The sequence below is a fragment of the Dreissena polymorpha genome, chromosome 4 (genome assembly GCF_020536995.1).
Source record: "Dreissena polymorpha isolate Duluth1 chromosome 4, UMN_Dpol_1.0, whole genome shotgun sequence".
Lineage (NCBI taxonomy): Eukaryota > Metazoa > Mollusca > Bivalvia > Myida > Dreissenidae > Dreissena > Dreissena polymorpha.
In genome coordinates this window covers 84,639,508-84,666,350 of record NC_068358.1, presented here as the reverse complement: position 1 = coordinate 84,666,350, position 26,843 = coordinate 84,639,508, and the positions used below count along the sequence as shown (strand labels likewise).

Below are 26,843 nucleotides of genomic sequence, written 5' to 3'. Positions count from 1 at the left end.
TGACAATTGATAATACAGGTCGAAAACAAACTGACATGTTTATGTCAATTAATGTGAGATATTTGTGTGCACAAAGCAATAAGTCATAGGTGTTTTCGCAGTTTGGATTTTTTTCGGCGTAAGCTGAATAAGCCAGCTTTTCACCCTGACTTGACCTTTGTAAGTGTCCAATAATACTCAAATAAAATTTCCCGCGGCTAGGTACGAATGAATACACTTCATTTATTCCATTGGCTGATTTGAGTATAACACCAGAACATTGGAAACATATCCGCGTCTTTGTAACACTGTTTTACTGCATGAAACAATTTTATCTCTAATGAAAAGGCCCAATAGATAGAACAGTTTTACAATCAATTTTCGACATAAATACAGTTTGTGCGTTCACCTTTTATTTTCAGAGAATTACCAGCGCAAAAGCGTTTAACTAAAGGCTATGTTGTCATATTTAGTACTTACTTGCATTGCATTTCAACCCGCGAGGTTTCCGGTCAATACGCGGTCATTTTGTGAAAGTCAGAGTTTATATACAGTTCATCACCGGAGTTCGCAAAAGGGGTTGCGATCATTGTGTCTTACTGACAATAACGTAGTGACTGTAATGCATTGCATTCCAATCCGCAAGGTATCAAGGTCAGTTTGCGGTCAGTTGAAGAAATCTTTATATAAACGCCGTCTCGTAAACTTTGTGCACTTGAAGTCTGTTTTGATCAGAAAGATACTAAATAAAGATATTCGGCGATATTATTGTGGTATGTCAATCATCGATTTTTAATATGGTTTCAAAATTTGCATGATAAGGACCAATTTTGATAAAATTAATAAGAAATATTTATCCATTTAGACCAGTTTATTAAGCATGACCACAATAATTCGCTATACTATAATTATGCAATTAAATAAGATTCGAGTATTGCCGGCTGACCTATATGCACTCGTTTATTTTCATGTTTCTTGTGTTTTTCTATTCTGTAAATATAGATATCTGAGTAATAATATCACATAAAGCAAAATAAGCCATGAAATCTGGCGTAACACCCCGTAATTGATTTGCTTATGATGTAGCTAACAACTGCGCAGAAAAAAGGCATCCGCTACTTTTTAGCTCATCTATTTTTTGAAAAAAAATTATGAGCTATTGTCATCACCTTGGCGTCGGCGTCTGCGTCGGCGTCGGCGTCCGGTTAAGTTTTACGTTTAGGTCCTTTTTTCTCAGAAAGTATCAATGCTATTGCATTCAAACTTGGTACACTTACTTACTATCATGAGGGGACTGGGCAGGCAAAGTTAGATAACTCTGGCGTGCATTTTGACTGAATTATGTGCCCTTTTTATACTTAGAAAATTGAAAAGTTTGGTTAAGTTTTGCGTTTAGGTCCACTTTTTTCAGAAAGTATCAATGCTATTGCATTCAAACTTGGTACACTTACTTACTATCATGAGGGGACTGGGCAGGCAAAGTTAGATAACTCTGGCGTACATTTTGACAGAATTATGTGCCCTTTTTATACTTAGAAAATGAAAATTTTGGTTAAGTTTTGTGTTTAGGTCCATTTTATTCCTTAAGTATCAAAGCTATTGCTTTCATACTTGCAACACTTACTAACTATCATAAGGGGACTGTGCAGGCAAAGTAATGTAACTCTGACTGGCATTTTGACAGAATTATGTGCCCTTTTTATACTTAGAAAATTGAAAATTTGGTTATGTTTTGTGTTTAGGTCCACTTTATTCCTACAGTATCAAAGCTATTGCTTTCATACTTGCAACACTTATTAACTATCGTAAGGGGACTGTGCAGGCAAAGTTATGTAACTCTGACTGGCATTTGGACGGAATTATGGGCCCTTTATACTTAGAAAATTGAAAGTTTGGTTAAGTTTTGTGTTTTGGTCCACTTTACCCCTAAAGTATCATAGATATTGCTTTCATACTTGGAACACTTGCAAACTATCATAAGGGTACAGTAAAGGGACAAGTTGCATAACTCTGGATGTCATTTTTACGGAATTATGGCCCTTTTTTGACTTAGTAACTTTGAATAAATGGTTAAATTTTGTGTTTCGATCCACTTTACTTCTAAAGTATCAAGGCTAGTGCTTTCAAACTTCAAATACTTTCATGCTATCATGAGGTTACTGTACCTGGCAAGTTGAATTTTACCTTGACCTTTGAATGACCTTTGCTAAAATTGCCATAACTTCTTTATTTATGATTAGATTTGATTGATACTTTGACAAAACAACTCTTACCTGACATACCACAATAAACTCCACCCAAACCATCGCCCGTGCCCCCCCCACTTCCCCCCCCCCCCCCCCCCGAATCCCCCCCCCTATTTTTTTTTTTTTTTTTTTTATATATATTATCTCACAACCACCACACCCTCACACTATACCCCCCCCCCCCCCCCCACCCCACCCCCTCCCCAATTTTTTTTTTTTAAACGGTTAAAAAACAAAACTATTTATTTTGCTTATTTTATGTTTGAAATACCGTCCAACCATCGCACCCAAGAATCCCCCCCCAACCCCCCAACCCCCCACCCGAATCCCCCCCCCCCCCCCAAATTTTTTTCTTCTTTTTTTTTTTTTTTTTTTAAGATCATCTCACAAATAACCACCACACCCTCACACTATACTCCCCCCCCCCACCTCACCCCCCCCCCCAAGTTTTTTTTAAACGGTTAAAAAAACACAAATATTTATTTTTATTATTTTATGTTTGAAATACCGTCCAACCATCGCACCCAAGAATCCATACCCCCCGACCCCCCACCCCCCCCTTCCCGATTTTGTTTCCCCTTTTTTTGGCATTTTTGGAAGATAATGTAATAAATGTCCACACCCCCACACAATGCACCCCTCTTCACTCCACCCCTCCCTCCTTTGTGATTGAAAATGAGAGTCCCTTCACCTATAAAAAGAAAATAGATGAGCGGTCTGCACCCGCAAGGCGGTGCTCTTGTTATCTCATAGAGATAACTTTTGATCGTTCATAAACATCGACCACAATCAACGCCGTATATCTTTTTTAAAGATATTTCTTGTTTATATTATGAACCATACTTCAAAGGTACTGTCCTACTGGCAAATGCATGTGCTACTAATTTGCCAATAGACCAGTTTCACATCGACAATACTACCGCTGTTGCTATTTTTAGATATCACGTGATGCTTCGAATTTCAGAACGAGGCTGAACATGTACAAATCTTTGGCGGAGCATATCGATGATTATAAACAGTTGATTTTGATTAATTACATTCGGGATTTTCATAAGAACTGACACTGGTTACAATTACGGCAAACACATGCATACATGGATGTGTTGTTTAGTCAATAAATTGATGAGGTGTTATAAAATAAAAATTCTCACACCTACGTCATCTTTGCAAGCCATAGTAGCTATATAGCAACACCACAGGTGGTTAGCGTGTGGCTATGATATTAATTAGTGAAAACATCATTTTGAATGATAAATAATCATATTATAACGAAAAATTAACTTTTCTGAAAAAAAATAATATTTCACTATCAAATATATATATATATATATATATTTGATAGTGAAATTTTTTTTTCAGAAAAGTTAATTTTTCGTTATAATATGATTATTTATCATTCAAAATGATGTTTTCACTAATTAATATCATAGCCACACGCTAACCACCTGTGAGCAACACTAGTGTATACGTGTATATACATTTTATTTAATCTTGCTTCAAATTCAAGATACCCATTGTCATCAGAGCAAATGTGATCTGAAGAATAAACATTGATAATTGCACAAAACAAATACATACAAAAGTTGTATAATACAAAACGTTATTTTATAACTTAAATTCTCAAAGGTATGTTTGTTGGTCTGTAATATTTTTCACGAATGATCGAACGTGTAAAATGTGTGTTGACTCAATCATAAGAAAAAGCAATAAGAAATACAAAGCACATGAACTTTTTACATGTCATGTCATTTTTCGTTTAACTTTAATTAATGTTCTTTTACAGTGAAAGACAATATTGAAGAATTCTTTTAAACAGGTGTAAAAACGAACGTGGAGCAAACTGAACTGTCTACGCATGCACCTTGATTTCTCTTTACTGGTCGTGTACGTAATTCCAGCCACTTTTGGGACTATTTTAACAAAATCTTTTGTTTTAGGCAACTGGTTTAAACTAAACTTCACATATATAATCCTGGGTTCAAAACTCACCTAGCATGAAAATTTCAATAGAATTAGATCAGTGTATGTTACTTTTATGAACAGAAATTAATGACATATAAACTATCAATTTTCGTAGGCCAATTGTACCTAAAAAATCGGCCACTTTTCAGTTTAATCTGCAGGTACAATTACAAAGCAATATCTTTAGACGAATGTCCTCATTTTAAGAGTATTAATAAAGGTTTACACAAACACAATTTTTGACTTGAAACTTAAAAAATATGCGACATTATTATACCGGTTACTCCCCCTACCTATTTTAATAAATATTAACAGGCCTGCACGGTTAATGGGGAACTGCAAATTCATAAAAGATATTTATTTTTAATAGTTTTAATCAATTTTTACTAACATAACTAAGAAAGTAAAAACATTTTGTTTAAAAGTTGACTTTAGTGTCGATTTTTAGTAAACGCTTATATTTAATTTTACAACATGTAAACTATTAATATTCAAATCAAGGGAGGTAATTCATATATTAAAAGTGTATATTTAGGTCCTGATTTTTTGTTTTAAATGTATGTTTTTATACAATTAATTAAAAATTACTTAATTAAAGTTTATCAGATAGAAATAATAACAATTTTATCAAATATATTTGTTTCTTATATGAATATAATTTTTGCAATGGATAATGACGTCACTTTTCCCATGAGAGATATGTCTTATGCAAATAGGCTAGGTATATTAGCCCAAAAAAACACTTAACCTCAAACTAATTCCTTCACAATTGGTATCTACAGTTTTCTATTCTAAAATGAAAGGAGAAGCTTAGAAAAAAAGTCCTAAGCTGTATTTTGATGGGAAATGTGTTTTTTGGGGGAAACATGCCCTTTTCTTAATTTTCATCACACATTTTTGGAATTCATCTACTACGAAAGAATAATCATACATTTTCATTTATTTCAATGTTAATTTATCATTTTATGGTGGAATATGATATATATGTAACATTTTTCAAATTATCTATCTTGAATAAGTGATATTTTTTTCAGAAATTACATTTTTTAGTCATTTTGTAAGTAATTTGATGAAATAACATGTGATAAAGCATGAACCCTTATCGTTTCAACGCTAGCAATTATACTAATCAATCATGGTTCATTCTAAGACTTTGCATGAAAGAGAACTCTAAATGTATGACAGTTGATTAAGCTAACTGTTAACATGAAAATATTTCATTCAACATATGACAAATTGACTAAAAAATCGAAATTTGCGTTAATTCGATGAAGTTTTTTTATAATCAAGATATTTCTGCATTTTCAATATGCTTATTGAATAATTAAAACATAACAACTAGCATTAACAACTTAACAATAATTCTTTGCTAATTGCAATATTCAAGCTACATTACAGTTTTGGTATAATATTATATTATATATAATATGATATATATTAAAACATTTAACACCGAAAGTGTGTTAGAAATATACAATCTCATCTCATTATTGATTTGAATTTAAAAAAAGGATGATACGTAACAATTAACACTACTAGCTGAGCAACTATGCTTTGCTTATGTCAAGTTACAAAACATTTGATGGTTTGTGTTAAACACTTTACCAATTGCATTTACATTGAAAGATATCTGATTTTTTTTTAATTCTAGATATCCAGCTCTTCAATAATTGACTGTACGTTACTACAACTTGTTCCTTTGCATTCACCACAACAACCCGTACATTTAAAACCATGTTTCCGACAGCTACATCTTTTGGTATCACAACCGGTTTTACAGTTACATCGTATGACATTTAATAACCGCTCAGGCGCTGCTATCATATTACACTTTACAGGTGTCAACACGTCATTCTCTTTTCTCCAGCCCCACTCTAATGGATTTAGTTCACTACCGACCCAGGTTTGGACTTGTAAATATGTTCTAAAGCTATGAAACCTTGCTGCCGCCTTAGTTGGAGGAAGAGTTTCAACTTGTACCACATTGTTACTTGTGTTAACCTTTTGCACAAATTTTCTTAATCGAAGAGCGTCCAAATCCTCAATCTGATTTCCATTGTAAACACATTTGAATGCGTTTTCTCCTGCTTCCTCAATTGTAGAATGTGAAGAAGTGTTCATAAAAACTTTTGCTTGGTTTTTGAAGTTCGAATCATTCAAAGCTTTTTTCAGAACAACACCCTTTCCAAAACCATATATCCTCGATGTGGTGTCACAACCTGTAAATGCATGTATAAATGGTAAAATGTAACAAATATCAGACCCCAGCATTTTTTGTGTTTCAGTAATATCCCATATCTTCTTTCTTTTAACACTAGTCTTTGTGTCCGACTTTAGGTATATTCTTTTTCTGTTCAAATGAGCATGATGACAAAGCAACACAAGCAGGTCAGTTTCCTCTCCAACAACGACTACATTATCATCAGTTGAAATATCTACAGCAGTTTTAGCGATCAGAAGGTCGGCATCATTGCTGGCATTAAGTACATGACAACCTTTATCAGTTAGATGTGTACCTAATAATTCAATGAAGCATTGTTAGTTGTTTGGATTAAGGAGAAACTTTTCTTTTTTGGTTTTGAACGGTGTACTTTCATTAAATAAAATTCTAATGCCCGTAGCTCCCTTTGATCGACGCTGATGTGTAACATCTTTTATTGAAGGTCCATTAATGTATCCGTCAAAAACGATATGTGCTTTTCCATATTTTTGTTCCACCAAATGTGTATATTGAGTACATATTTCGCCAAAAGATGCACCATACGCCCAAGGTATACGATGTAGAAGTGAGCCACCATCAAGTACAAATTCAACATCTTCTGGAATTGTATCTACTCCACAAGCTCCCAAATCCCAAATTCCATTTGCAAGTAATGGCTTCTGTGCTTCCCGAAGGATTTTGTTCCAAAGTCAAACGAATTTCCATTTGTTGATTGCCTGGTTTTGGGACTTGACATTAAGTTTGATGTTGATTTCCCTCTACTACTGGTTTGGTTTGGGTGGCAATATGTCTTACGGCAGTCGATATGCACATATTGTCCCGGAACAAACACGATAATCTGGTCTGAAAAAAAGTTAAACTTTTGTTAATTGTGTGTTACAAGTATTTAATTGCATGTATATAAATATATAAAGTGTTTCATTATAACAGTGGACTATTTAATTTGATAAATACATTAACCTTGATAGCAATGTGTTATTATATTAAATATTATTATATATTTAATGGACATTGATGGAAACCATTATATAACTTTAAATCTGTTTTATACAATGATGTCGGAATATGACAGAACGAGTGTAATGGCTATTGCAAAATATATGCACGAAGCGTTTACTACTCGACAGAAGTTTCTGAGTGATTATTTATATAAAAGTGTTTCACGACGTTATAAGTACTCTTATTATGAAAGATATACCGGTAACTTAAATTTATTGCATGTCAAATTATTATACGATATGTTATTTACATTGTATGCCCATGTCTTTGAGTTTCATGTTGTTCTGCGTGTTGATAATATATTATTAATAACAAATCTCGGTTTTCATCACATTGGATGATTGTTGAATAATTCTATTTTGGGTCGGAGGCCTTGCATAACAATAAACCATGTGTTCTGTTAGGTTATGTTATTATTCGTCATGATTTTAAATGAATACTAATTTATTAGTTAGAATACCTTTATAGTTTTTTGCAGCTAATGAAAGTCCTTGACATCCCTTTTCTCCAAGTTTTGAAACTTGACGGTCATCATGCTCTCCACAGATGACACACACCTTTTTAGTTGTGTCTATACTGGTTACTTCCAGGCTGTAAATATTGAAAATATGTTTAAAGCTACATGCATTTTACACAAATAGTATATTACTATATATTATCAAGTACTTTTTTTCTCCTCAAAAAAGTTTATAAATGCAGCCAGCAGGGCTATGGAAATATATACAGCTATAATCCTAATATAAAGATAGACTTAGCCATTTACTGATGTTTTTGTAAATGATCTCACATATTACTAGTTCATCTTCTAAAACCATATATATTGTTAATTTATTAAAGTACAACAGAAAATTTGGTTACCTCATTTTTTGTTATATACAGTTGTTTCCTCATATGCAGGGAAAGCACAGTTGTCTCATGACATCACACACAGGTAAATAATTGACGATAACAGCAGACATGATTCTGAAAAAGAAGGGACAAGCATATTTGTATTAGTGTTGTTTGATTCTTTATCCAGACATTATTGTATTATAAGTTAAATTATTAATGTTACAGTTACATTATTACATCTGTATATAATAATTAAAAAAACAACAACAGAAACTAGACCTTATCCAGTTTATCATGTATATTGTATTTTTATTCATATAAAGTTTCTTACGTGTAGAGCTATGTCTAAATGGTTTAAAGATTTATAAATATAAAGTTAAAATACCTTTATTTTATCTATATGAAGCTGAAAAACCAGCAAGCTCATAATAGCAGACGTGATTTTGATAAACAAACATCTCCCCCTGAAAAAGAATTAAAAACAAAACATAAGTTCTTTATTTAAATTTTCAGTTTTTTCGGCGTAAGCTGTATTAAGCCAGCTTTTCACCCCGACTTGACCTTTGTAAGTGTCCAATAATACTCAAATAAAATTTCCCGCGGCTAGGTACGAATGAATACACTTCATTTATTCCATTGGCTGATTTGAGTATAACACCAGAACATTGGAAACATATCCGCGTCTTTGTATCACTGTTTTACTGCATGAAACAATTTTATCTCTAATGAAAAGGCTCAATAGATAGAACAGTTTTACAATCAATTTTCGACATAAATACAGTTTGTGCGTTCACCTTTTATTTTCAGAGAATTACCAGCGCAAAAGCGTTTATACTAAAGGCTATGTTGTCATATTAAGTACTTACTTGCATTGCATTTCAACCCGCGAGGTTTCGGGTCAATTCGCGGCCATTTGTGAAAGTCAGAGTTTATATACAGTTCATCACCGGAGTTCGCAGAAGGGGTTGCGATCATTGTGTTACACCGGTCTTACTGACAATAACGTAGTGACTGTAATGCATTGCATTCCAATCCGCAAGGTATCAAGGTCAGTTTGCGGTCAGTTGCAGAAATCTTTATATAAACGCCGTCTCGTAAACTTTGTGCACTTGAAGTCTGTTTTGATCAGAGAAATACTAAATAAAGATATTCGGTGATATTATTGTGGTATGTCAATCATCGATTTTTAATATGGTTTCAACATTTGCATGATAAGGACCAATTTTGATAAAATGAATTAGAAATATTTATCCATTTAGACCAGTTTATTAAGCATGAGCACAATAATTCACTATACTATAATTATGCAATTAAATAAGATTCGAGTATTGCCGGCTGACCTATATGCACTCGTTTATTTTCATGTTTCTTGTGTTTTTCGATTCTGTAAATATAGATATCTGAGTAATAATATCACATAAAGCAAAATAAGCCACGAAATCTGGCGCAACACCCCGTAATTGATTTGCTTATGATGTAGCTAAGAACTGCGCAGAAAAAAGGCATCCGCTACTTTTTATCTCATAGAGATAACTTTTGATCGTTCATAAACATCGACCACAATCAACGCCGTATATCTTTTTTAAAGATATTTCTTGTTAATTTTGATGGCACTTTCACGCTTCCGTAGTTTAAAAAATGAATCGTGCGATATGTTGTTGTTTGTCTATTTTATTATTTAAATATCAATCATATGTGCATATATTATTGATGTTTTCATAATTAACGATGTAGAAATCTAAACAAATATCATATAAAGCCGAAAATTGAAAAAAATATACAATGCAAAGCGAAAACGAGTTTCCGTCGTCTGCAACGATTTTCATTTTCATTTTTAAGAAACGAGTACAAATATTAAAATTGAATTTACATAAGACTAGCGTTATTTGTATTATATATTTTTGATTCTGAAACACATTACTTACCTAGAAAATGCTGCTTAAAGCTGGAAATAGCCAAGAAAGTGATCTAAATAATGAACGCTGCTCAGAGCACATTGTTTACATCTACACCGGTTCCGGTAAAATACGGTTGTATGGTGTAGTAACGGTACCATCGCTAATTCTTAGAATTGACTTCACTTTAAACAGTGATATCTCGGAGACTGCACGGAGATTTTTTTAGGACTTTTTTTTGGAGTTTGATATGTTATTGATAAATCATTTGTTGATAAAAACAATTGTGAAGGAATTTGTTTGACCCCAAATTCCTAATATACCTAGCCTAAAACGCTTACAGTGATATGCTTCTTTAAATTGCAAAATATTGATATTAGGGTTGGTTTTCAAGTTGATTGTTCTAAAAATAATCAAAACATGTGTGTTTAGATCATGAAAATGATTAAATACAGGTGGCCGATTTTTTACGTACAGGCCGGAATTACGTACACGACCAGTAAGCGTGATTATGAGGGATAAATATATGTCACTTCATGTCAAAAATCTCTCTTGTGTGTGTGTGTCTTTAATTTTCGGAAACACTCTTTAACCCCGGTCAATTAAAATGCTTCTTTTAATTGTGTTCTTCTATACACTAACGAACACTCTTTATAAAACTATGTAATGACGGCGTTTTATTTTAGCAGTACCGGGTAACCCGCTAAATAGGTTTCGTGCTTATAGCATAAAAGTTAATAAACATTTCAAATGTATTTATAAGTATTAAGCACTTGATTATGTATCCGAATATTCTTTCACAAGGAAAATCGCTCCTGCGCTAATTTTTACAAGGCGGATATTCGTTCATACATTGTTTTAACTTCCCGGACATTCATTCCCACGCTATTTAGACATCCCAGACAATTGTTCCAACATTATTTTGACAGACCGGATATATTTACTCCTTCATAGTTTTAACGTCCAGATTTCTGCAAGGTTTGGCAAATTAGAGATCTCAGTGTAAGTCGATATATTCGAATATTTTAAACGTTTTCATTCTCATGATCATGATAAAATATTACCAAAATATAAAGTACAACACAAAATATGAGAATTTTTTTTAACTATTTTAATAACGACATATTAAATTACCAGATAAAATGCCCAGAGTGTAATATTATTTTGATAAAATGTGATAATAATGACCGGGATAGCAATTTTTCAGGAACGAATCTCCAGGCTGTCCAAATAACGAAGGAACGAATGTCCGGGCTGTCAAAATTATGTATAAACCATTATCAGCATTATCAAAATAATGAAGGCACGAATGTTAAGGTTGTCAAAAAACCACGGACTCAAGATGTCACTATATGTTCCATGCAAAAAACAACGAATGCCCGCCTGTGTGAAAACTAGGCTAGGAGGAATGTCCAGCATTCTCTGTATAATTATGATTAAATTGGCTAATATCTATACAGTAATTAGTTTGAGTATTTGGCGTTACATTAGTCTTACAAATGATTACGTACTACTTCTACCACGAGAAGACATTGGCCGGGGTACCATACATGGTGTTCAATGACCAGGCATCTACCACGGGTGGTTTATGACACCATGCTGTTATTTAGTATTTGTCGGCACAGTATCTGATCATAACGAGATAATGGGTTTATGCAGAACACAGGGGCTATTAAACAACAGATGTATCAATAAACAAGATAGATCTTTATTCAAACAGCACGATATAAAAGCTCTAACAAAGCGTGTCAAATGTGTGAAAAAAATGAAGAAAAACAAGTACTTTAATCAAGACAATTTATTAAATGTATTGACACATATAATGTCAAGTACATATTTATAACTTATTCTGAATTTTCTAAGTCGTTACATCTCCGAATGTTCAAAAGAGTGAAATGTTAAAATCAGATGCGGTGTTGCGCGGGACTATTGGAAATTTATACACGTTCAGCCTCATTCTGGAGTTCTGCGAGTCACGTGCCTTTGCGCTCTTATCAGTTTTGGCCTATTGTGAAAAGGGTCTATTAGTGCGCATGCACTCTGTAAACAGTGACATGTTTATTGAAAGAGATGAGCTAAGATAAACAACACCTGGGCTTCTTGATGTATAGACCGAGTTTCCAATACTAGGTCATGCATGTCAATTAGGAACATAACAGGATTTATCACCATGGGACTGGAGATGATGCCTGGGTTGTTTTCTATTTTTTCTAGTCAAAACCACAGGAGGGAATCCTGTATTTGTTTTATTTATTTTTTTTGTATATATTATGCTTCTATTATAGCATATATACAAAAAATAATATAAAAATACGGGATTCCCGCCTGTGGTCAAAACACAGTATTCTGTGTCTATCAAAATCCCTGGTATTAATGCTGTTTTTTCTCTCTATAAATTCATTTTTCCTTTTCCTTAGGCCATCACAAATAACTCCTTGTGGAAACAAGGAGTCAGAGCATAACTATTATCAATACAGTTCAGCTACATGTACATGTACCTTCTTATATAGGAATTGGAAGTTTTGCGCTTTCATACATGTAGTTTCTCCCTTTTTGTTAGCTCACCTGAGCACAACGTGCTCATGGTGAGCTTTTGGGATCGCCTTTTGTCTGTCGTCCATCCGTCGTTCGTCGTCAGCATTTTACCTTGTGAACACTCTAGAGGCCACATTTCTTATCCGATCTTCATGAAACTTGGTCAGAACATTTGTCCCGATGATACCTCGACTGAGTTCTAAACTGGGTCATGCTGGGTCAAAAACTAGGTCACTAGGTAAAAAAATAGAAAAACCTTGTGAACACTGTAGAAGTCACATTTGATGCCCAATCTTCATGTAAATTTTGCCAAAATGTTTGTCTCAATGATATGTTGGTTGAATTAAAAAAAATTGTTCTGGTCCATTGAAAAACATGGCCACCAGGGGGCGGGGCAGTATTCCTTATATGGCTATATAGAAACCTCGTGAACACTCTAGAAGTCACAATTTTTTCCCAATCATCATGAAACTTGGTCAAAACATTGGTTTTATTGATATCTCGGATGAGTTCGAAAATGGTCCAGATCGGTAAAAAAACATGGCCGCCAGGGGGCGGGGCAGTTTTCTCTATTTGTATATAGTGAAAACATTTGAACACTAGAAGTCACATTTTTGGTCCAATCTTCATGAAATTTGGTCAGAACATTTGTTTCCTGGATACGACGGTTGAGTTTGAAAATGGTTCAGATCGGTAAAACAACATGGCTGCCAGAGGGGGGGGGGGTCTTTTTCCTTATATTTATATAGTAAAAAAGCTTGTGAACACTCTAAAAGTCACATTTTTTGCCTAATCATCATGAAATTTGGTCAAAACATTGGTTATGTGGATACCTCTGACCAGTCCTTTCCAAAGGATTTTTGTCAGGCTCCCCGGGGCTGATAGGGGTGGTTCGGGAGGGAAGTTGATTTTTTTTATTTAACGTGTCAATTCACGTTCTGTGGTGCGTTATAACTCAAAGAAAAACAGCGTCAAAAGACGTCATTTGGTGCACTATGACTCTTCAAGAAAATCCCCAAGTCATTTAAAAATATATATAATGTTTAATATTGTTTAATTGTTTTAAACCTTTCCCGTACATATAGTCAAATCCTGACTCGAACGATTCCCCAATACATCCGTTTCAACCCGACTCTATTACTGTACAGTATACTTACTATTATTTAAGTTTCTATTGATTACCCGATAATCCCGTTTATTCCGTTTTTATCAATCACTTTCTGGTAAATATTAACGATAAAAGCTTTCAATAATTTCTTTAACACAAACCTTGCCATTTATCTATAGTATCAAATAAATTCTAAGTGACTATTTATAGATTTGATGAAATATTGCCTCTGAACATGCGTCAATCCCCTGACGTGTTGTGTGCTTGTTAAAACGATACACGCACGTTTTCTATTCAAATGACGCTATGTTGTACATGCTGCATAATTTTCGCGCTCTTTTATATTGAGAAAAAGATTCAACACAAAATAAATTTGCACTGCTAATTTGAAGCAAGAATATTTTAATGTTGCGGTAACATTTACATTCAGAAGTGTGTTTCTGATTAAAAACGTGTTAACATCGACTTACGGGAATGGGTTTCGGATTACAAATTTAATTATTCCCATTTGAGATTTCAACAAATATTAACAGTTGCGTTATAAATTCAACGATAATTTGTTTAAACATATAACGAGTTGAATAAATGTTTTGACGGAATTATGCATAAAATTCACTTTGTCCACGATGATTACGGCCGGTTGCCATCATCAGTCTTCAAAGTATCGATTATCGGACGAAACATTTACAAGTGTGCGTAATTAATTCAACGAAAATTTGTTAAAGCGCATTATGTGTCGAATAAATGTCAGAAAAACGAGGTGAATCAGTTCTTTAAATGGACATGATGAAATATACATGTACTGGAATTAAATTGTTATCGCATAATTGTAACCGGGAGTTATTTGCACAACTTACTCGCTATAAGTAATTAATTGTTTACCACTTAAAATTAATTTCTTGTATTAATGATGAGTCGTAGGTAACACTAGATTACAGTAAAAAGGTGTGATGATGATGCCTGAAACCGTCTTTAATGTATTGTTCTACTTACCGGTTTTATATTACATAAATGTTACAACTTCTTGCTAATCAAGCTGCGATAAACTCTTACTTCGTGCCCGACGTCAATCAAAAATAATGGTCGATAGTTAACACCGCCCTCATAAGCATTTGCGTAACCGATGGGACGATGAACATCACAGTTTGACGACTGGAAAGTTACCTGATACATCCTTGTCAGCATTTAAATGACTGTGTAATGTGGCTAGAAAAATCGATACGCGCCTCATGCTATTCTCTAATCAGTGGAATATCCAATACCCCATGTGGTGTTTATGGCGATTCCTTGTGAAAGCAGGTACCGAGTGCTCTTTTAAAATACATTGATCGGAAAATTTCAAGCTCCCCGGGGACTCTGATTTCGAAATTCAAGCGCCCCGGCGAGGGATCGTTAAATGGCCTGTGGAAAGCCCTGCCTAGGACGAGTTTGAAAATAGTCATAGACATTTGAAAAACATGGCCATAATAACAGAGGATTATTATGTTGATGATTGGTTGTGGATGAAGTGCAACAAACGTTATAATTTTTGCCATCTGAAAACCCTTTATTAAAGTATCTCAAAATTTTAAGAAGTAATCAGGGATGGAAACTTACGTTTTACAATTGGTTGCCCACACAGGTAACCATCTTAACTATTTTGGTTGCCCAGCTAAAGACTAACGAGCCCACTACAATGTACATGTATTGTCATGTGTATCTAATACTTTCTTTAAATAAAAGATAACTGAACAAAATTGCTGACATTACACTCTTTCTGTGTATAATGTCTTAATATGAGTCTGAGTTGAATAATTTCCTTGGCCTTTATGAATAAATATTATTAAAATTATTAATCAACAGTCGCCAATTTTATTAAATGTTTAATTGTACTTGAATGTTTCAAGCTTAAAAAAGCTAGTTGCCCGGCTGGACTACCAACTTTTGAATTTAAGTTGCCCAGGCTAAAATCTACTTGCCCCGGGCTCACGGGCAACCACTAATTTCCATCCCTGGTAATATTGATTTCACAGAAAATTACTTAGGGGAGAAACAACTGTATATACTGTAACAATTTAGAGTCAGGCCCCAAATTCCTGTGCTGGCCACTTTTCACACATTTTGTTGCATGTAATTTAATGACTGCAGAACCATTAGCCACAGCAGGTACCTCATTATCTCTAACAGTTGCTTGATGCCTAACCCCTTGTTTACAGCCCTTTGCAGTGAACAGCATGGAACAGCAATTGCTATACAGTGGTATCAATATAGAGATAAACACATAAATACATCTGTCTGGCATTTATTTTCGTATAAAAATCAGCATGCTGACTGCATAATAAGAACAGATTACAACATTGAAGCAAGCTCTTGAAATAGCAAAATTATGTACTTATATATTTCCAAGAAAGGTTTATACAATATATATAAATTTAATGGGCGTGATATTTCATATTTCTTAGCTTTAAGTACAGTGATGCCTGATGAACTTACTCAATATGGCTATTATTTAACTTATAACTATCACAAAGTCCCAGTGTATATTATGATTATCAAGAAGAAAAGGTAAAGATATGTACGTAAAAATATCCTTTACAGCATAGGCAACAACTGTTGTCAAAATTCAATTATATTGATCAATAGAAAATAGATAATATTCTCCAACTTTTCTGTTGAACATTTATTGACAAAAAACTATCGTGTCTACATGTACACATATCATATCACAGATATACTTTGTTCAAGAATTAAAGAGATAGAGAAAATGTACTTAAAACCAACTATTTGCGATACTTATGAAATGCAGCTTGTATTTGAGAATAAATTTCACAATTAAAATGCATTTTAGTTTTGCATTGATTTTAAATAAAGAGTAGAAGCCAGGCCTTTTCCTGTCTATTTTGGAAAAAAGTACCTAGCAAAATTGGGATTTTTCAAGTCGCGAAATCTTCCAAATTCGGAATAATTTTCATCGACAAAAGCATTATTTGGACAGGGAGTTTTCCAGTCATTTTGGATAAAATTCATATAAATTATGGTTATATATTTTGTAGGTTGTTTACAAAATAAAATTGAGATATAGTCTAATAATCATAAGTCATAAGACACTTATTTCTAAAAAAAAAAAAAAAAAAAAAAAATTTAATTGGGAATTTTTATTTGAGAATTGGGAAAAAATATGCATATTTGGCATTGGGAATGGGTCCGACTATCGGACCCGTGAGATAGGCAGAAAAAGGCAAGGAAGCGTAGAGGAATTGTTTACCAACAACACTTACAAATGTGAATAATTAACAAAAATTAAATGAAGTATGAAATTTCATTTTAAATCATAAATACAGATTGATATACAAAAGTCATGTAAGACTACATGGATGATATGTGAAATACAGTATCATGTTAAAGTCAGAAATACCATTATTCTAATGAATTTTATATACAGATGTATGATATGTGAAATGCAGTATTACTTGAAAATCAGAGTATCATTGTTCTAAATAACTTTGAATGGAAAAACAGTGAAAACATATTTTAATAATAGAGCACACTAAGTCTGTACTACCGCCTGTCTGCTCAGCACCCGTCCTCTTTTGAAAATTTTACACTAAATAATCGAACTATAAAGCGCAAGTTAAGTATGTACGCCTGTCTGAATGAAGTTCTGTGAAACCATTTATTTTTGTCAGCACGAAATTTCGTCCTTTTTAAAAAAATGACTATTTCGTCAGCACTTAAATTCGTCCGTTTCTGGTTTTGAAAAAAAAGTGTCCGATTTGTTTGTAATGTTTGTAATACATGTAATACGCGGTTGCGAAAAATTCGTGCTGGGGAAAGAGGGGTGACACTTGGTAGTCACTTGCAGGAGGTGGGCCTTGTTTGGCATATGCCAATTATCAAGTCTGTTATTTCAGGTGATAGTACTTGTCCCTTATATTTTTAATAGTATTGTCTTTAATCCGGATTCGCAGCGTGTTGGCTGTATAATCTGCAACAAGTCTGAAAAACACAATACACACAATGGGTAATAAAGTTGTTAACAATTAGCGCTAATCAACACTATTCTACCTAAACGAAGTCGATGCATTCGATACAGCCTTATTGCATTCGCGTTTTACAGGAAATGTCAGTTGTCAGTACACTGTATAATGTACACCCCTTTGTGTCAAAACCAGATTTAACTTAAGTGTGAATAGTCGACTGTTTCATGTTCTTTGTATCAATACCATCCGGGTATCAGTACTATAAGTATACCAGTCTACAAACAAGGTGCGCGCTTCCGCATATGGGTATTCGGACGTTCAAAAAATTGACCTACGATTTAGCGTTCATGCCGTCGAACGCATTTAGCAATATAACTCGTTTTTTTTTTCACTATTTCTTTACTTGCAAAAAATACTAGTAGCTTATAACTTACCTTGCAATCTTTTTTTACTCGCATTTTGCGAGTGTGAGAGTGTTAATTTCGAGCCCTGTGTATATGCGTGGATTACGCTGGATTTAAATGCCTCATGCCTACGGTAATTCAGTCTTATTTGTTTCAAATATGGGACATGATTGTTTGTTAGGATCTCGAATTCGTCCATCGGTCGAAGGACGAAAAAGACGAATATTAATGTCTGACGAATAATAATGGTTTCTCAGTACTTTAATTATTTTGAACTCCACCTTCCCAGAATAGTTTAGTTCCTTTGGGTCTCAGGTGAGCGCCTTAGAGCCCATGGCCCTCTTGTTTCAAAATGTGTTTATTTTATGCTTTATCTTTTGATCATAGTTTGTGTTTTATAGATCGTTAACTCTAAACAAACGTTTATTTTGTTAATGTAAGGTATTACTCTGCCAGAATGTCTTTAAAAGCTTGCTTCAAATTTTGGTTGGTCCTTTTGACGTATTTTTGTTTAAGGAGAATTTGTCTCACATAAAATAAAAATAAAAAAAAACATACTGACAAGCTGGTTATCTGAGAATCTTGTTTTTGAAGTCCTATTGACATTCTTAACAATTGCCATTTTTAGATTTCGACCAATGGAAGACTACAAGTACTTGTTCAAGGTTGTGCTGATTGGAGAAGCTGGTGTTGGAAAAACATGCCTGGTTCGCAGATTCACTCAGGTCTGATTTGATGGGATTGTACCAACAATGGTCCTAAATATAAACTGAACTTGTAGTCTAGTTAGTAGTAATATATAAATATATATAAATATGCATACAAAGTAATAGTGGAATGATACTTTTATTTTGTCTGAGCTATTTTTAGCTCACCTGTCATGAAGTGACATAGTGAGCTTATGTGACCGTGCGATGTCCGGCGTCCGTTGTGCTTGTGTGTGTGCGTGCGTTTGTTTGTCAACAATTTGTTTGTGTAGACAGTAGAGGTAACAGTTTTTATCCAATCTTTATGAAATTTGGTCAGAATGTTTATCTAAATGAAATCTGAGTTGGGATTGTATTTGGGTCATCTGGGGTCAAAAACTAGGTCACTAGGTCAAATAATAGAAAAATCTTGTGTAGACAATAGAGGTCACAGTTTTCAACCAATCTTTATGAAATTTGGTCAGAATGTTTATCTTGATGAAATCTGAGTTGGGATTGTATTTGGGTCATCTGGGGTCAAAAACTAGGTCACTAGGTCAAATCATAGAGAAACCTTGTGTAGACAATACAGGTCACAGTTTTCATCCAATCTTTATGAAATTTGGTCAGAATGTTTATCTAAATGAAATCTGAGTTGGGATTGTATTTGGGTCATCTGGGGTCAAAAACTAGGTCACTAGGTCAAATAATAGAAAAATCTTGTGTAGACAGTAGAGGTCACAGTTTTCAACCAATCTTTATGAAATTTGGTCAGAATGTTTATCTTGATGAAATCTGAGTTGGGATTGTATTTGGGTCATCTGGGGTCAAAAACTTGGTCACTAGGTCAAATAATAGAAAAACCTTGTGTAGACAATAGAGGTCACAGTTTTCATCCAATCTCTATGAAATTTGGTCAGAATGTTTATCTTGATGAAATCTGGGTTGGGATTGTATTTGGGTCATCTGGGGTCAAAAACTAGGGCACTAGGTCAAATCATAGAGAAACCTTGTGTAGACAATAGAGGTCACAGTTTTCATCCAATCTTTATAAAATTTGGTCAGAATGTTTATCTTGATAAAATCTGGGTTGGGATTGTATTTGGGTCATCTGGGGTCAAAAACTAGGCCACTAGGTCAAATAATAGAAAAAGACAACAGAGGTCACAGTTTTCATCCAATCATTATGAAATTTAGTCATAATGTTTATCTTGATTAAATCTGGATTAAGATTGTATTTGGTTCATCTGGGGTCAGAAACTAGGTCACTAGGTCAGATCATAGAAAAACCTTGTGTATACAATTGAGGTCACAGTTTTCATCAGATCTTAAAGAAATATGGTCAGAATGTTTGTCTTGTTAAAATCTGGGTTGGGATTGAATTTGGGTCATCTAGGGTCAAAAACTAGGTCACTAGGTTAAAGTTTAAGAAAAACTTTTGTAGACAGTAGAGGTCACAGTTTTCATACAAACTTAATAAAATTTGGCCAGAATGTTAATGTTGATGAAATCTGGGTTGGGATTGTATTTGGGTCATCTGGGTTCCAAAACTAGATCACTAGGTCAAATCATAGAAAAACCTTGTGTAGACAATAGAGGTCATAGTTTTCATCTGATCTTAATGAAATATGGTCAGAATGTTTATCCTGATAATATCTGATTTTGGAGCGTATGTGGGCCATCTGGGGTCAAAAATTAGGTCACCAGGCCAATTCTAGTAAAACCTTGCGTAGATGAAAGAGGTCACAGTCTCATCATGTCTTAATGAAATTTTGTCAGAATGCATTAACTAATGAAATCTGGCTTGGGATTGTATATGGGTCTGATAGAATTTAAGTTGATGTAGCAAGGTTAGTCAGGTGAGCGATTCAGGGCCATCATAGCCCTCTTGTTATTCATGATTGAGTATTATCTCTAAAATAATCAAAAAGAAAAAGCAATTTTAATCAGAATGCCCAATACTTAAGTCTAGTTACATAGTCAAGTATTCTCATTTGAAGTCATACTTTGCTGAAATGCTTACACATTATTTTAGTCCCCTACTTATGGTTTGCGCTCTGTGTGTCTGTCAGTTTGTCACACTTTTCTGGATCCTGCAATAACTTTAAAGGTCTTCATATTTTTTCATGAAACTTGAAACATGGACAGATAGAAATATGGAGATTATGCACGTCATTTCATTTTGTACCTACGTCAACAATTCTGGTTGCTATGGCAACAAATAGACTAGAAATATTGCGTAAAATGGTGGATCTTGCGATAACTGTAAAAGTTCTTCATATTTTTTCATGAAACTTGAAACATGGATAGATGGCAATATGGAGCTTATGCCGTCATTTCTTTTCGTTCTTACGTCAAGAATTCTGCTTGCTATGGCAACAAAGAAACTACAAATATTGCTGAAAATGGTAGATCCTGCGTACATGTTGGAAGGGGACTTTTATCACTTGGCAATAGTCTTGTTAAGTAGTATTGTACTGTATTTTTCAGGTTATATGTCGCACCGGAATTTAAGCCACATCCCCTTTTTTTACATTATTTTATTTTTGTCCATACATTAGACGCTCCGGCGTAAACGACGCACATAAATCATCATTAAATATTCCCAAAAATGCAGTCACACATGTTTATCCATTAAATGTTAAATCCTCTTTCAGGTTTTATTTCAGATAGAAAATTCATCTTAAAAGCGATGCAGGCATTTGTTCTCTCACATGCTCATTGTATTTATATATTTTTATCCATTAAATTTACTTGAACGTATTAATTTAAACAAAAACGTCATTCAGAACAATGTATTACCGGTAATATTTGACCCTATCCGCAAGCCGTTGCATTCGCACATTTGTATCTGTTTTGTCAAAACATCGCAGTGTAAAATCTGCTGATCATGTTTTCATAATTACCAAAATTAAATCCAGTCTTGACCAGATTTTCCTGTAAATCAGTACACAGAACATTGTCTGTTTCAATAATAAACTACCTAAATGAGCGTAACGTCAAAGATACAGCATTCTCTTTGCTACACAGTTTTTCTTCAACAGTGTATACACCCACGCTAATTTTCGCGCCTTTCTAACAGAACAAAGAAAAGTACATGAGCTATAGATGTGACTAGCATAAACGTGGCGTAAGCAATAAAATTGGAAATACGAATTTAAATAAGCGAATTTGATAATACAACAAAACAAAATAAAAAACAATTACATGTATTGTGTAATAAACTGCATTTAGGCTATAAATGCAGCATTTGCTGTTTCATAAAAAGTAAATGTACCATTTTATTAAAAAAGTATAGCGATGTATGTTTGTTTTAATGTGTATTGTTTGCAAAACTTTTGTAGCATAAAGTATACTGGCATTCTCAAATTGGTAACACAAGCATTTTTATGATGAATATTAAAATGAGGCCTGTTATGAGAAGTGCTTATATTCTTATCGTGATAATCTTAATACAAGTGTGCAGACATGTGGTGTACCAGGCTTACCAATAAATGCTTTTAATCCACACTGGGAACATCGTCTCCCATGGAGAGATTATGTTCGTTCATATATCACAGATGGTTAAAGGGTATTTGAGATCTCAGGTTTGCAGACATGTGGTATCGCAGGCATACCAATAAACGCTTGTAATGCACACTGGGGACATCGCTGACGGATTCTCCGATGTCGACGACCATGGCGAATAAATGATGTGAACTTTTATTGTGCTGTATCTGATTGTATACTTATTGTTGTATACTCTGCTTCTCATTGATATTGTGTTTGTTTGTTGTACTTTGTTATTTTTTGTTTCAAATTGTTTTAAAAAATTGTAAGGTTAGCTCGTAAAATAAATTTAGCAGACGACTACTTTTTTTGTTGCGTTGTTTTATTTACGTTATGGTACTGTATAGTACCCCAATATTATCGTTAGTAGTGTGTAACCGACTATGTGTAAAATAAAATTGTGTTACAAAAACAGCGAAACAAATTACCGACAATGGTTATCAAACTCGCGGATTTATGCAATTCTGACTTAAAAATTTGACATTCTGACTTTGGAAAAATCGATTTTGTACATACATAAGACGCTCCGGGGCATACGACGCATGTTACTTTTGCCTGTAAAAAAGTCGCGACTTATACCCCGAAAAATACGGTACTTGAAATCTTTGGGGCCCATTGTTTTCTTAGAAAACTGATTCTTTCAAAACAAATCATCTTCAGGACTCATCTTTCAAATCCTAAAATTATCACTGCTTATAGATCTTACAGCTTTATGAAGGAATTGAATGAGTTATTATTTAATCTAAACCTTAACAATTTACTAATAATTATCATATAAAAAAACATATACAATTATATATTTTTTAGTTAGAGGAAAGTAATTTAAAGTTGTCTTTGACTATTTTTCAGTTTCTACTTTCTAGTTTTCCTTTGTTTAGTGTTCTTCTATCTTCTGTTACATGTATGTCAGTTAATTATGAGTAAAATTTGTATTCTTGAATGTAAATTTAGTTGTTCATATGTGTTACTTTCTGATTTGCAGGGTTTATTTCCCCCTGGCCAGGCTGCCACTATAGGCGTGGACTTCATGATAAAAACAGTGGAGATTGACGGGGACAAGGTCAAGGTCAGTGCTTTCTTCAGATCTACATGTATCATAAAGATGAAAATCATCATTTTTAGCTCATCAATTATCTTTTTTTAAATTATGAGCTATTGTCATCACCTTGGCGTCGGCGTCCGGTTAAGTTTTGCGTTTAGGTACACTTTTCTCATAAAGTATCAATGCTATTGCATTCAAACTTGGTACACTTACTTACTATCATGAGGGGACTGGGCAGGCAAAGTAAGATAACTCTGGCTTGCATTTTGACAGCATTATGTGCCCTTTTTATACTTAAAAAAAATGGAAAATTTTGGTTAAATTTTGTGTTTAGGTCCATTTTATTCCTTAAGTATTAAAGCTATTGCTTTCATACTTGCAACACTTACTAACTATCATAAGGGGACTGTGCAGGCAAAGTTATGTAACTCTGACTGGCATTTTGATAGAATTATGTGCCCTTTTTATACTTAGAAAATTGAAAATTTGGTTAAGTTTTGTGTTTAGGTCCACTTTTTTCCTAAAGTATCAAATCTATTGCTTTCATACTTGCAACACTTACTAACTATCGTAAGGGGACTGTGCAGGCAAAGTTATGTAACTCTGACTGGCATTTGGATGGAATTATGGGCCCTTTATACTTGAAAATTTGGTTAAGTTTTGTGTTTTGGTCCTTTTTACCCCTAAAGTATCATAGATATTGCTTTCATACTGGGAACACTCGCAAACTATCATAAGGGGACAGTAAAGGACAAGTTGCATAACTCTGGTTGTCATTTTTACGGAATTATGGCCCTTTTTTGACTTAGTAACTTTGAATATATGGTTACATTTTGTGTTTAGATCCACTTTACTTCTAAAGTATCAAGGCTTTTAAACTTTAAATACTTTCATGCTATCATGAGGGTACTGTACCTGGCAAGTTGAATTTTACCTTGACCTTTGAATGATCTTGACCTTCAAGGTCAAATTATAAAATTTTGCTAAAATTGCCATAACTTCTTTATTTATGATTAGGTTCGATTGATACTTTGACAAAACAACTCTTACCTGACATACCACAATTGACTCCGTCCAAACCATCACCCATGACCCCCCCCCCCCCCCCTCCGAATCCACCCCCCCCCCCCATTATTTTATTTTTTTAATTAAAGATCATCTAATAAATGACCACCACACCCTCACACTATACCCCCCCCCCCCACCCACCCCCACCCCAAAAAAATAATTTGTATGCCCCCGTTAGGGTGGCATATAGCAATTGAACTGTCTGTCAGTATGTCAGTCAGTCTGTCTGTCCATTCGAAAAAAACTTTAAAATTGGCCTTAACTTTTTCACTTTTAAGATAGCAACTTGATAGTTGGCATGCATGTGTATCTCATGGAGATGCACATTTTGAGTGGTGAAAGGTCAAGGTCGTCCTTCAAGGTCAAATGTCAAATTTATGGTGTCTGTCCGTCCGAAAACTTTAACATTGGCCATAGCTTTTTCAATATTGAAGATAGCAACTTGATATTTGGCATGCATGTGTATCTCATGGAGCTGAACATTTTGAGTGGTGAAAAATAAAGGTGAAGGTCATCCTTCAAGGTCAAATGTCAAATATATGGCGTCTGTCTGTCCTAAAACATTAACATTGGCCATAACTTTTTTAATATTGAAGATAGCAACTTGATATTTGGCATGCATGTGTATCTCATGAAGCTGCACATTTTGAGTGGTGGAAGTTCAAGGTAAAGGTCATCATTCACGGTCATCCTTCAAGGTAAAATTTTTTTTAAAAAATTCAAAGCGGCGTTCTCATGAAGCTGCACATTTTCACTGGTGGAAGTTCAAAGTCATCCTTCAAGGTCAAGGTCATCCTTCAAGGTCAAAGGTAAAAAAACATATAAAAAAATTCAAAGCGGCGTCATCATGAAGCTGCACATTTTTAGTGGTGGAAGTTCAAGGTCAAGGTCATCCTTCAAGGTCAAGGTCATCCTTCAAGGTCAAAGGTCAAACAAAATTTTAAAAATCAAAGCGGCGTTATCATGAAGCTGCACATTTTGAGTGGTGGAAGTTCAAGATCAAGGTCATCCTTCAAGGTCAAATTTTTTTTACGAAATTCAAAGCGGCGTTCTCATGAAGCTGCACATTTTGAGTGGTGGAAGTTCAAGGTCAAGGTCATTCTTCAAGGTCAAGGTCATCCTTCAAGGTCAAAGGTCAAAAAAATAATAATTTCAAAGCGGCGTTATCATGAAGCTGCACATTTTGAGTGGTGGAAGTTCAAGGTCATCCTTCAAGGTCAAGGTCATCCTTCAAGGCCAAAGGTAAAAAAAATAATATTTCAAAGCGGTGTTCTCATAAAGCTGCACATTTTGAGTGGTGGAAGTTCAAGGTCAAGGTCATCCTTCAAGGTCAAAGGTAAAAAAAAATAAATAAATCAAAGCGGCGCAATTGGGGGCATTGTGTTTCTGACAAACACATGTCTTGTTGTTTTCAAACATGGTTAAAAAACACAAATATTTGTTTTTATTATTTTATTTTTGAAATACCGTCCAACCATCCCACCCAAGAATCCTCCCCCCCCCCCCCTCAACAACAAAAATTAATTTTTTCTTTGCATTTTTTTTTGCATTTTTGGAAGATAATGTTATAAATGACCACACCCCCACACTATACACCCCTCTCCACTCCACCCCTCCCTCCTTTGTGATTGAAATTGAGATAGGTCCCTACACCTTTAAAAAGAAAAATAGATGAGCAGTCTGCACCCGCAAGGCGGTGCTCTTGTTTATCTTTCTCATACTTTATTATGAAGCCGTATTGCCAGGCATTAATATCAATTTAATTATGTATTGGTAATGATGAACAATTAAAGAATGTTTTAATAAGCATGGCATGAGAGGGTTGAATACTGAAATGATTAAACTCCTATTACTGCGTGTTGAACTCTAGTAGACTTCTGACAATAAAACATCAGTACACAGTGATTATGGCTGACGGAATTGGTGGGTGGTAACAGTTCACCAGACCTTTAAGGGAGGCGGAAATCACAAGGTCATGTATTGCGCAAATTGTTCTTGAACTTCTAGAGTCAAATGAAATTCTGTTATTATATAGTATCTTATGCAAGACATCATATCATTAGTAAAGTATAGCTTGCTACCTAGCTTACACCCCATTGCTGTACTGTTGTTTATTCCTTATTCAAATTGAGTCATTCTAGCTATAGATTGCACCCCCAATGCTTACTGTTGTATATTCCTCATTCAAGCTAAAGCTTACATCCCACATTGCCTAACCATTGTATATTCCTCATTGTGCTATTGCTTGCACCCCAATTGCCCTATGGTTGTATAATCCTCGTTCTATCTCCAGATCTAGGCTTGCACGCCTGTTGCCTTGTTGCCTTACGGTTGTATATTACATATTTTAGCTATAGCT

General features: G+C 34.3%; 1 protein-coding gene and 1 long non-coding RNA gene across 2 annotated transcripts in view; one reads left to right on the top strand and one right to left on the bottom strand.

Annotated features, from left to right (window-relative positions):
* LOC127879213 (ras-related protein Rab-30-like) overlaps positions 1–26,843 on the top strand; it is a 39,963-nt gene that overhangs the window by 6,611 nt on the left and 6,509 nt on the right. Inside the window, exons 2-3 of the mRNA XM_052425921.1 lie at positions 18,768–18,864; positions 23,357–23,440. Of these exons, the coding sequence (XP_052281881.1) occupies positions 18,778–18,864; positions 23,357–23,440 (171 nt within the window). The 5' untranslated portion in view covers positions 18,768–18,777. The remainder of the gene's footprint in view (positions 1–18,767; positions 18,865–23,356; positions 23,441–26,843) is intronic.
* On the bottom strand, positions 7,098–10,458 carry LOC127879216 (uncharacterized). Its single transcript, XR_008048970.1, has 5 exons — positions 10,164–10,458; positions 8,624–8,702; positions 8,266–8,370; positions 7,868–7,998; positions 7,098–7,251 (listed from the first exon to the last, which is right to left on the bottom strand). It is a non-coding gene; the product is annotated as an uncharacterized LOC127879216 (long non-coding RNA).